The sequence below is a fragment of the Myotis nattereri genome (assembly GCF_964212035.1).
Source record: "Myotis nattereri genome assembly, chromosome: 13".
NCBI classification, from domain to species: domain Eukaryota; kingdom Metazoa; phylum Chordata; class Mammalia; order Chiroptera; family Vespertilionidae; genus Myotis; species Myotis nattereri.
Genome location: NC_138088.1, coordinates 58,858,743 through 58,871,354, shown reverse-complemented (window position 1 = coordinate 58,871,354; position 12,612 = coordinate 58,858,743). Strand labels below are relative to the sequence as shown.

At 56.8% G+C, this 12,612-nt stretch overlaps 1 protein-coding gene across 2 annotated transcripts in view; it reads left to right on the top strand.

Moving 5' to 3' along the window:
• DOCK1 (dedicator of cytokinesis 1) overlaps window positions 1–5,439 on the top strand; it is a 290,957-nt gene extending 285,518 nt beyond the window's left edge. For both annotated transcript variants that reach the window (XM_081104750.1, XM_081104749.1), the window contains exons 49-52: window positions 268–466; window positions 1,055–1,208; window positions 2,411–2,562; window positions 4,306–5,439. In XM_081104750.1, coding sequence (XP_080960876.1) covers window positions 268–466; window positions 1,055–1,208; window positions 2,411–2,562; window positions 4,306–4,401 — 601 coding nt within the window. In that variant the 3' untranslated portion in view covers window positions 4,402–5,439. The remainder of the gene's footprint in view (window positions 1–267; window positions 467–1,054; window positions 1,209–2,410; window positions 2,563–4,305) is intronic.
• The last annotated feature ends 7,173 nt before the right edge of the window (window positions 5,440–12,612 follow it).

Here is a 12,612-nt window from a genome sequence, read left to right as displayed (position 1 = left end):
ACAGAAATCCCTCATAGCATCAGACTCCATCCCCCATCATCCTGCAGCTGCGGTTTCCCTGAGGGGCAAACGCAGCCCATCTGTTGCGATGGGTTAACACACGTATCGCCTCCCTCCGCCTCCCTTTGCAGCCCCTCCTTTCCTGTAAAAGTCGAGGTTCCCAGGCAGCTCTTAGGTTTCCCGGGAGGGACTGCGCCCCGCACATCTGGGGCGACAGCAGCCGCTCGCCTATGGAGAGGCCCCTGACCTAAGAGCCCTCTCCTCCAGGTTCGCCCTGGAGCCCCTGCTGCCCAAGAAGATGCACTCCCGGTCGCAGGACAAGCTGGACAAGGACGACCCCGACAAGGACAAGAAGGACAAGAAGAAGGAGAAGCGGAACAGCAAACACCAGGAGATATTCGACAAGGAGCTGAGGCCCGTGGACGCGGCCCCGCAGGGCTCCGAGGCCGTGATCCTGTCCGAGACGGTAAATCCCGGGACCCGCCCGCCTTGGGCCGCCGGGGTTCCCCCTCCACACTTACCCGCAGGGCTGTCCCTGGCCGGTGTGGAGTTGGCTGTAACATTGTCCCGTCAAAATGCCGGTCTCCCTCCTCCCTCCCCTCGCCTAACCGATGCTGCGGGGTGTGCACGGGTCGGGGAGCTTTCCCTGGTCCCACTCACACTCCCTCCATCCCGAGGATCCGAGCAGGGCCCCCACGTTCTCGGGCGTCCTGGTGACTCCGAAGTCAAACAGGAATGCTGTGTTGTCAGAAAACAGTACTCCGTGTGTCTGTCCCCAGCCCGAAACCACGCAGCCTGGGTGACTGTGGGTGGCCCACCCGGCTCAGCGAGCCCCCGAGCCCTCCCCTCAGCTCTGCTGCCGAGTGTGGCCCCCTGCTACCCACCCGCCTCCTCTGCGCCCCACTCCCGTCTCTCGGGGGGATTATCAGGCACGTGCTGGTGCGTTGACATGAATAACTCCCAGGGAGTCCCGTTGGCTCCCGCTGAATGTTGAGGTGGCACCTGCAGCCCAAGACAGACCCGAACTCCCCTCTTTCTCTCCACCCCCCTCCAGATAAGCCCCCTGCGGCCCCAGAGGCCGAAGAGCCAGGTGATCAACGCCATCGGAAGCGAGAGGCGCTTCTCCGTGTCCCCGACGTCACCCACCGCCCAGCAGACGCCCCCGCCGGTCATGCCCCGGACCAAGCTCAGCTTCAGTCTGCAGTCCAGTGAGTGGGGTGCTGTCCGCCTTGGAACCCGGCACCCTGTGCCTCCCCCGGGGTCCACGTCCCTGAAGTGAGACCCGCCTCCTCCGGGCAGCGGGCAGTGTCCGGGAGCCCCTGATTCCCGGGCCGGGTCCCGGGGACAGGGCTCCGCTGGGCAAAGCGCGGCCGGGCTTTGGGGTGACAGGTGCGCCCCTGGCTCTCGGGCCCTCCTGGCGCGGAGAGACGGGGGGCGGTGCCTCTGGGTGGAGGCTTTGCGTTCGGGGGATAGGGACATTTTGAGAACAGACAGTGGTGGTGGCTGCACATTATAATGGGATAAAGGCCAGTGACGTGGACACTCCAAGCGGTTAAAACGGCCAGGGTTGCGTTACGTATGTTCTGCGGGGACGAGCCAGCCACCCCACCAGTCCTGGGCAAGTACTCATTCCCAGGCCTCCTTCTCGCTCCCCATCCACGGGCCAGGCCTCCGGGTCCCTCCACGCGGCTCTTCCCGGAAGAGCTTTCCTAAGAGGGACCTTCCCTCAGCAGCCGCGTCATCGGGGAAACTAGAGAAGACGCGCCGGCCCACGTGTCCGTCCTCCTCTTTAGCGCGAAAGGAAACCAGTGTTGTCTGAGCGCTCGCCCGGGCGGAGGGTGGGACGCCCTGACGATTGCTCCTCCATTTGCAAGCTGCCACTTCTTCCGTCCACTTTAAAAATCAATCCACTTCCCTGGGCTTATTGGAGGCAGCAGCCAGGCCCGCTCATGCTAATAACTTCATTTCATGCAGCCACGGCCGCCCGTGGAGAGCGCTGAGCGGCGGGCGGCTGTGTGCACCTTAGGCCTCGCTTAGCGACGCCTCCAGGCAGCGGCTGCGGCGGGCTGGTGCCCAGTCCTGCTGGGCTTTGCAAAGGGCATCTCCTGACCCCCAGCTGTTTCAATGCCCGGGAGGCGAGGGGCCCCGGGGAGGGATGGAAGGGTCCCAGGTGACGTGGCTGTGTTCACAGTGGCTTCCAGCCCTGGGTTCGGGGCCTCGTGGCACCCAACGTTCTCTTCCCGGGACATGCCCGTAGGAGGGGCCGCCCTCTGCCTGGTCCCCCTCCCGCTCTCCTCCCTGCCCGCTGGCCGGCATCGCTCGGGGTAAAGTGATTCTGCCTCCCGCGGCTCTGGAGAGAGGGGAGCAGCGCGCGGGCGCGGGTTTGCTTTAAATCCACCCCGTTCCCCAGGTCTGGAGCTGAACGGCATGAGCGGGATGGATGTGGCCGAGGTCCCGCCCCCTCTGCCCCTGAAGGGCAGCATGGCGGATTACGGGAACCTGATGGACAGCCAGGACCTGCTGGGCTCGCCCCCGCCCCCACCGCCCCCTCCTCACCACAGGGTAAGTCGGAGGCCGCCAGGCACTGTCAGTGTCTGCTCCACCCGTCGGCGTGTGGCCGCGGGCCTGGCCGGGGTTGGATTTGGGGAAAAGGCCACGGCGATCGCAACCCTGGCCTGGGTCATCTGTGGACCTGTCACGGGGACACGCGTCCAGATGTGGCCCTGGAACAAGGGAAGGGGCGGGAGGGCCGCCCTGAGGTGCAGTCCTCGTGGAGGTTTGATTTGGGAGAGTGGCTTTTCTAGGGAGGGTGGTCCGACTTGTGAGGAAGCTGGCGCCAGCACGCTGCGTGGGGACGGGCTCCTGTGCACCACCTGCCCTGGGACCCCCACGCCAGCACTTCCTCCAGGAGCTTCCCTCGCCCTGGCCGCTCCTGGGGGGAACGGGTCCTCGCCACTCGGAGCACCTGCAGGATTTGTCTCCAATTTGGGCAAAGCCCAGATCCCCGAGGCCACCCACCCCCGGCCGTGCCTCCCGGACCCCTCCCCACTTAGATCTGGGGAGCTGGCTGCCAGCAGCTGGGGCCCTTATCAGCACTGGCTCCCCGAGGCCGGCACCTCCTGCAACTACTTTAGTCCTTAATCTCCTCTGAGGGCTCATGTGCAGTGGCCTCGCGGCCTGCCCGCTAGTGTAAATATTAGCGCTGAGTCCTCCGAGCCTTTTGCTCTCGCCCTCCGCAGTCCCAGGCAGTCCTGTGAGATCCGCCTTGCTTCCCTCTGGCTCTCCAGGCGCTCTCGCGCGGGGCTCCGTGGCTCCGTGGCCCGGCCACGTTGCCAGTGTCTTTGCTCCACCGCAGCGATGCCCCCTCCCCCCGCAATGCGGCTCACGGGGACCTTTGCTGTTTGGACGTATCTTCTTCCACCGACATCATCCTAACATCAGCGCGCAGTGCAGGGCCGCACAGGGAATGGCCTGCGGCCGGGAGAGCCCCGTCCGGGTTCCTCCCAATACGCTTAGATGAGCCCAGTGTGGAGGGAAGGACCACATGCACATCTGTTTCTGCTCAGCCCCCACAGTGACCACGTGACGACAGGACCCTGTGGCTCACGTGGCTGCAGATTTTTTATAACAGAAGGCGTGCTTTTCCCCCTGTGAATTCTGCACGCTTTCCTTCCTCTGTGGACACTTTCTCGCCCATGGCTCTGAGGTGTGCGATGACACTCTTCCCGGGAGGGGCTTAACTAACCTTCTGCGCACTCTATTGGCTGGGCCTCTTGTTTTCCTAGCAGCTTAGTCCACCAATCAGATCTTTATTTCCGTGCCTTTATTTGACCAGAAAAGCAGGCCTGCCTACACCCCGGGGCTGAACATCCTGAACCTGGAAGTAGAGCAGGGGGGGGACCTGTGGGTCCTCATCAGACGGGCTCGGCCGTGACACCCAGCCGCCTGGGTGGCCCTGGGTCCTGCTTGGCCCCTCTTGACTGGCTCTTAACCGTGAAACTGCCCAGTTCCGTAGTCGGTTCATTCTGGGGCCCTAGATCAAGAGCACCCAGACTTAAAGCCGCCATGCAAAGAGCAGGGGTTGTGCAGATGCCGAAGGGCTTTGTGCAGAGCGATTCATCAGAGAAGCCAGCAGCCCAGGCCTGAGCGCGGCCGCCCTGCCAGCCCCACGCCACGCGGAGAAGGCAGCCCCACCAGGGGTACAGGTCCGCTCCCTCCCTGCCCTGCGCCAGGCCAGGCCCCCTGCGGGCCTCGCTTTCCCATCCCCGCCAGTAACGGGCGCCCCCCTGGCCTTCTGTCTTCCAGCACCTGCCGCCCCCGCTGCCCAGCAAGACCCCGCCCCCGCCGCCCCCCAAGACCACGCGCAAGCAGACGTCCGTGGACTCCGGGATCGTGCAGTGAGCGAGCCGTCCCCCTCCCTGTCCCCTCTGTCTGGCGTTTACCTCATCGGACCCGTGATGTCTGACACTCGGGGCAGTTGCTCCTCCTTAAAAGGAGTTTGTTCTCAGCCGTGGGATGCGCAGCCCTTCGGAGTGGGGAGCGAGGTGGACGCGGGCCTGGGGCGTCCTGGGCGTGTGTCCACATCGGGGGCTGCCGATGGGCCTCCCTGAGAGCCCAAGTCTTGCCTCAAAGCCCTTCCTTTCGGTGCCAAATGCCACCTGAGCAGGAGCAGGTGGAGCTGACGTGAGCGCGGCCGGGGTTAGCCCATCGGCCGGAGAACCGAGAGCGCTGGGCGTCGGGACGCCTTCTCCTCGGCCAGACCCAGCTTCCCCGCGGGATGGGGCCCAGCCCTCCTCCCTCCGCGCTGCGGCTCACGGGGACTTTGGCTGGTTGGACGTATCTTCTTCCACCAACATCGTAACATCAGCCCTGTCCGGAGGTCCTGTCTGTCTCCTTTGGGATAATTTAAAATAGGATATTTCTCAGCTACTGAACAGCTACTAATTTATGGAGTGGAAACACGCTTACAAATCCTGGATCAAGTGGAAAAATAACTGAATATAGGAAGATCCGTTTTCTTTCTCTTTTTAAATAAAGAATGGGTGAGCCCCGGGAGGTGGCCGAACGGGGTGAATTCTCATCCTCTGTACAGACTGTGTATATACGATGGCTCTCGGGGCTCATCTTCGTCTCTGTGGGCCTTGCGTTTATTGGAACAGTGTCCGCAGGCGTTCTCCACGTGGGCTCTTCATTTTCAGTTCCTGCAGATGTAAAAAAAATAAATAAACTGTCCACGTGAAGTTCTGTTGTTGTTTTTTCAAAGCTCCAATGTCCTGAAAATGTCGCTGAATGATGATTTTGAAAAAAAAAAAAAAACTAACTTTGTGTAACCTAATATTTTTATTCTGTCATCTATATTTTTTTATTCACTGTAATCATGATACCCTTCTAGTAGGCTCCAGAGTTAATCACTGACAATGAAAAATAAAATGTTATTTTAAAAGACTCACGGTGTCCGCAGATTGTGTTTCTATCCCTGACGTAAAACACAAGCGCTGCTCCCTGCTTCTTACCTTCTCTGAGAGCTGTGTGACCCCCACTTGGGGGGCCGCAGCCCTTCCTCGGTATCGCTCACCGGGAGGGGCTTCTGGTCTGTTTTTGCTTTGGATGCCGGGAAGCTCAAAGTCCAACTTGGCTCCCACACATTCAGATTGGGGCTTCATGTGGCAGCCTTCCAAAATGCCTGGTGATCTATTACAAATTCATCTTTATTTGAGCCATGCCCTTTCATATGTGCTTATCTCAAATCTTTATTAAAAGGGGATGGTATAGCCCTAACCGGTTTGGCTCAGTGGATAGAGCGTCGGCCTGCGGACCGAAGGGTCCCAGGTTCAATTCAGGTCAAGGGCGTGTGCCTTGGTTGTGGGCACATCCTCAGTAGGGGGTTTGCAGGAGGCAGCTGATCGATGTTTCTCTCTCATGGATGTTTCTAACTCTCTATTCCTCTCTGTAAAAAAATCAATAAAATATGTTTTTTAAAAATAAAATTAAAAAAAAGGAGATGGCGTATGGAAGCTAGATTTTATAAGCAGAAAAGTCTTTTTCTTCTTTAAAACCACCCTTGATGCTTGAAAATTGCTTCCTGGTATTTAAAGAAATTATTTTTAATCAACGCTGGGACTGTGCTTTTATGTGAAGATTTGATCCCTTGCATTATCTCTGGCCCTGGATTCTGGTGCGGGTTCGGGCCTTGCTTTTATCTCCGCCGCAGCCTTTGGTGTGTGATGCATTTCACCCTTTGCTTTCTAGTTTTTATCTCCCGTGATGTTTCAGTAATTGGCTTACTTTTGAAAGTCTGTTCGGGGACTTCACCTTCCTTATTTTTCCCATCTGCCCTTCCTGGGTTATTTACACATCTGCTTAGTTGATGGTGGCTCAGCAGCACTTACAGGGGACCTGCTGGGCCAATTTGTCTTTGCTCCCAAATGAGCTGACCCCGTGCCCCCGTGTGTGTCTGTCACCAGCTCAGAGCAGCAGGGGCTGCCCCGGGCCCTGTGATGACCCCCATGCTGGGCTCAGGCTGAGCGGGCGCGCAGGGCCCCTGGACGCGGAACCCTCACCGCTCAGTCCCAGGCCTGCAGCACCGGGCTGCCCTCCCACCCGGAGGCCCGCTCACCCGCCGGCTGCCCTACCACCCGGAGGCCCGCTCACCCGCCGGCTGCCCTCCCACCCGGAGGCCCGCTCACCCGCCGGCTGCCCTCCCACCCGCCGGCTGCCCTCCCACCCGGAGGCGCCCGCTCACCCGCCGGCTGCCCTCCCACCCGGAGGCCCGCTCACCCGCCGGCTGCCCTCCCACCCGGAGGCCCGCTCACCCGCCGGCTGCCCTCCCACCCGGAGGCCCGCTCACCCACTGGCTGCCCAGCCTCCTTCCTCGTCTCGGCCTCCTTTAGCCCGGCCGCCTGGTGCCGCTGCTCGGCCTCCCTGCCGCCTCAGGGTTATTTCAGCCCTGAGAAGGGCCGCGTGTCATCTGTTCTTCATCGTGTCTCGTCACTGGGTGGGCCATTCATAAGAATGTGGAGTGTCCACAGCTCAGTTGACCGCAGCCACGTGGGAGCTCCGAGCACGACAGAGCGGGGAGAGGCCTTTAACACAGACACCCGAGAATGTGGAGACCTGGGCAGACGGGGACAGGGGTGCGGCAGGGAAGGGAGTGTTCCCGTGGAGGAAACGGTGCATACGAGGGTGCCCCGTGCTTGGAAGGAACTTCCGGAGGACCAGCAGGGCGGTCCAGTGTGGAGGAGCGGGCTGAGGGGGCAGGGGGCTGAGCAGCACCCAGGCGGCAGCACACGCTTCTTCCAGGCCATGAAACCCCTGGGCTCTGCCCTGTGCGCCCAGGAGGACACACAGCCCCGGTCAGTACTCCTGGGAATGGCGCCCCAGGGGCCATGGGGAGCAGGAAGGAGCCTATTGGAGTGGAATGGAGGGTGCCGGAGCGTGAGAGAGGATGAAGAAGAATGATGGAGCATCTAGCAGCGGTTCTCAACCTTCCTAATGCTGCGACCCTTTAATACAGTTCCTCATGTTGTGACCCAACCATAAAATTATTTTTGTTGCTACTTCATAACTGTAATGTTGCTGCTGTTATGAGTCGTAATGTAAATATCTGATATGCAGGATGTATTTTCATTGTTCACGACCCACAGGTTGAGAACTGTTGACGAGAGCATGATGGAGAGGGAGGAATGGGGAGAACAGGAACCTGGTGGGGTACAGGAGTGCGACGGGGAGTGGGGGAGCAGGTGGAGCATCGGGACTGAAGGCCAGTGTGGAGGGAGGGAGGCCAGGCTGCAGGGTATCCTGGTGGACTCGCCAGCCCTCCAGAGCATGTCCCGGCTGGTAAAGGGCAGGTCATGGATCCTGTGCCCCTGGGGGGCCTGCCCACGAGGCACCACAGGCCATCCCCTCGCCGTGGTTTCCCAATGACCCTCGGCTGCACCTCCAGGAAAGGGCCTGTGCAGAGGCCGAGCTGTCCATCGTCGGCTTTGATGAGCCTGTGAGTGCAGTCACAGGCCTGCAGGGGGCCTGACCTCCCGAGGGCCCGTCTCTCCCAGGAGACTTGCTCCTCCTCATGGGCCAGGTGGGGCGTTTGGTTTCTTCTGAGGACCTTCCCCGGGATGTCCTGACCCAAAAGGTAAAGCCTGGCTCCTCTCTCTTCCTTCCCCTCCCTCCTGAGCAGCTCAGCCCCAAGGTCATTATCGGAGACAGAGCAAGGGAAGCATCCACGTCGGGGGAGGGGGTCGGTGCCGTGGGTGTCAGGGCCAAATGCAGCAGGAGAGGGACAGTGCCCCACGGGTGAGGGCAGGGGGAACGGCTCTCCCCACCAAGGCCTGGAAGGACAGGGAAGGTGGCTACCGAGCTCCTGAAATTCACTCCACCTGCAGATCGGATCCATGGCACATGGTGCACAGGCTGTGCACACGCGTCCATGGGAACCCCCGTGGCCACGAATGGGGGGAAAAAAGATGCCACTCGGATGCTCGATCACAGGCCCTGACGCCACCGCCACTGGCTCAGAGAGCAGTGATTTCAAAGGTAAAAATAAGCGCTCTGGGAACCATGATAATCTGAATTAGCATAAACTGTGCTATTTTAAATGCTTGTTAACAGGTAATTTAGCATTCTGAACACTTGCGTTGGGGAGGAAGGCACTTAGTATCAAACAAGGAGCTCACACACACACACTCACACATTCACACACACATACTCACACTCAAAAACACATTTACACACACAATACACATAGACTCACATTCACACACCCACACATACGCTCACACACTCATACACATTTACACACATGCACACACATACACATAGACTCACACACATACGCACACACTTACATGTACACACACACACTCACGTGTACACACATTCACACACACACACATACACACACACTCACATGTACACACACTCACACACACACACACACACACTTAAAAGAAGTGTGTCGACGTGAGGAGCACCAGCTTGGACTGAAAGGCCAAAGGTCACCATGACGAGAGACCGTGGGCCCCCAGAGTCCTGCCAGCAGGAAGCTAGTGGAGAGTTTTGCCATGAAACATGCTTATCTTTTCCAGAAAGAGAAAGGATGACTCAGCAGAACCAAGCGTCCAGAGGACAGAGCCAAGAGCTCAGACAGGAGGAGGAACAAGAAAAGCTCCCGCATCTGCCTGGCTGGGTTTCAGAATGGGGATGCGACTTCTCTCTGCTCTCATTCTCCCCTTGGGAACAGGGGTGTCCGTACCCGTGACCGTGTCCACCCCATCACTGCCGGGTGTGCGAGGGCAGGTCACTGCTCCGTGTGGCTCCCAGGCCCTCGGCCGGAGGAAGTGGGCTTGGTACCCAAGGAGCCAGCGGAGGGCCCTCAGGTCTGGACCTGGTGTCGATGCGAGGTCCTGGGTTTAGAGCGAACGCCAAGACAGTGGACTTTGGGAAGCAGCCCTGAGAAGGGGTCGGTGTATGTTGCACGTGGGAGAAATGGAAAGATTTTTGTGGCCGGAAGGCAGACTGCGTTGGATTTAAATTATGTCCACAAATTCTTTGATACACCTTCCTCCAAGATGTGGAACTTAATTCCCCTCCCCTTAATGCGGCTGAACTTGGTGGCTCCCCCTTATTGAGCAGAACAAAGCAGATTGGTGAATTCCCAGCCTTTGTCATAAAAATCATTGCAACGTTCCCCTGTCCTCTCCCTCAGGTCACTCATTCTGTAAGAGGTCACCAGCCATGTCCTGAGGACACCCAAGCCGCCCTATGGGGGGCCTTACAGTGCGGAGGTGAGGTCACCTGCCAAGAGCCAAAGAATCGTGGTGTCTGCCAACGGCCGTGAGAGTGAACCATCTTGGAAATAGGCCCTCCAGCCCCCGTCGAGTCTTCAGATGACTACAGCCCCAGCCGACACCTTTATGAACCTCAGTAGAGACGGTGAGGCAGAACCTAAGTCCGTGGCTTTTGTATTCCTGACTCACAGAAACTGATAAGAAATGCTGTTCACAGCCACTGGGTCTTAGGGGTACCATATTTGCAGCGATGGCTAAGTAATGTGGCTGTTATTTGGAGCAATAAATTGGGAGGCTTTTCTGATTTTCCTATGCTCTGGGGTGTTTAAAAGCACGTGGAAATCTATTGGCTAGAATTCACTTACAAATTCGTTTAGAACAAGAGGCTTTGTTCCTTTGTTGAATTTTGGAAGTAGATTCTTGGTAGAATTTTGTTGTTGTTGTTGATCCTCACCCGAGGATATTTTTCCATTGATTGTTAGAGAGAGTGGAAGGGAGGGAGAGAGACACACAGAGAGAAACATCCATGTGAGAGAGGCCGGAATCGAACCCATGGGCCTTCAGTCCGCAGGCCGATGCTCTATCCACTGAGCCAAGCTGGCTAGGGCAGATTCTCGATAGATTTTAAATTTTCTCTTGGGCTTATGTGGCTTGTTGACATCTTGATCACTCCTTGAGAGAGTTAAAAATTAGTTTTGCTTCCTTCTTTTTTACAAAAGTGATTTTGGTTTCCTTATAAACATAGGAAAGAAGCGCCCACTCCATTAAAGTGCCAATATCGTCACAGCGCGGCCTCCTCTGCCCCGGGGACGATGATGTCGGTGCTGCTGTCCTTCCCTCCCGCGTAACCAGGCTGCTTTGTCCTTTTGGCTGATGAGATTTTCCGGAGGCTCGTCTGGTTTGTGGTTTTTTATAGAAACAGTGTTTGGGCCTGTCAGTGTTTGGAGCTTTCTTATACATCCCAGCTTCATTATTTTCTTATTTATCTTGATTAAGTTTCTTTATCGGGTTCTCCTCGGGTTCCTGGCTCTTTCGCGTCTTTAATTGAATGATAAGCGTTGCATCTCCTTGGCTTAATAAGAAGCACATGGGCGCGTGACGGAGGCTCTCACCGCCGGCGCTGCCGCTGCCGTTACAGAAGCTCCGCCGTCACCGTCCCCGTTCCCTGGGCTCAGGTGTCGGCGCGAGGACTGACGTGTTTGACTTCCAAGCGGCGGATTTTTTAATCATGACATTTGTAATTTTACAACGTTGTGCTCTGAGAAGGTGACCTCAACACTCCTTACTTTTAGAATATTTTTAATTTTTATACGTGGCGCAAGGATATTTTGAAATCATGTCCGTTACCTCCAGAGTATAAAGTTGTGTGTGTTTATATATTCCTCTATAGATTTAGATGTAGATGTGTGTGTATATACATAAATATACAAAAATATTAACAGAACTTAAAATATATATCACCTGGCCCTTCTGCCGCAAATACCTCCCCTCTTCCCCCAGCCTGTCACCTTCCGTCTTCCTTCAGAGACGAAACCAAGCTCATCTCCGGAGCGTCCCCGGCTGCAGGCAGGGGGCCCGCTCCCCAGGACAGCTCTGGGCTGCAGCTCTCGGTCTAGGCTCATTGGAGTGACTGCTGGAGTGTCTGCCTTCCTCCCTGGGCTCAGGGCTGCTGTGCCTCCTCCTCGCGTCCCCAGGGGTTGGCACTGTGCTTGGAACATAGTGTTTTTTAAATAATAGATTATTCAGGCCCTGGCTGGTTTGGCTCAGTGGATAGAGCGTCGGCCTGCACACCGAAAGGCCCTGGGTTCAATTCCAGGTCAAGGGCTTGTACCTCGGTTGCAGGTTCTGCAGCCCCAGTTTGGGCACGTGCAGGGGGCAACCAACTGATGTGTCTCTCACAGCGATGTTCCTCTCTCTCTCCCCCCTTCTCCTCTCCCTTCTCCTCTCTTTAGAATGGAAAAAATGTCCTCGGGTAAGGATTTTAAAAATAATACTAAGATATTATTCAAATATCTACATCCACAATTTGAATGTATCCCCAAATGTTTACTGAATAATGTATCTCAAAGCCAATGATTAGCATCAGTTGGGCACACATTTGCTCTATGAAGTGTTGTTTTATAGAAAAACACGGAGATTGGCCGACTTTCCGATCGAAGCACAATATTACCTCTGTGTTAAAACCCAGCCCTTGTGGCAGGTCCCTTAAACACGTTTATAAGGTTCGTCTTGTCCAGCTTCATTATTCTCAATCAAAGATGTCCACCGCCCGCCCAGGCCACCTGGCTCCTCAGGCAGCCGAGCAGGTGGATCACGCTGCCTGTGGGGTCCGTGCGCACAGTAGGTGTGGCGTCATCAGATGTTTCCCTCGTGGCTCTTGGCCCGATGCTTGCTCACTGCTGCTCCATGTGCTACAAGCACAGTACCACGTGGTCTATGCAGCATCTTCCCTAAGAAAGAGCATTCGCCTGTGCTTGAATGCCATATAGGGACAATTATTTGGATCCTATATAATAAAAGGCTAATATGCAAATTGTCCTCTCGGGAGCTCTACTGACCGGGAATTCGACCATTCGCTATGACGTGCGCTGACCACCAGGGGGTGGTGCAGAACGAAGAAAGGGGGAAGGAAGGCCCCAGCCGGCAGTCGGAAGGCCCCTACTGGCGCCGATTGCCAGCCAGGCTTAGGGACCCTACCCGTGCACAAATTTCATGCACTGGGCCTCTAGTATTATAATATTTCATTAGCAGGAGGTAGGTTGTAACTTCTTTATGCTACTTGTTTTCAAGATTTTTAAAACACAGAAGTTCCTTTTGAAATTGTTTT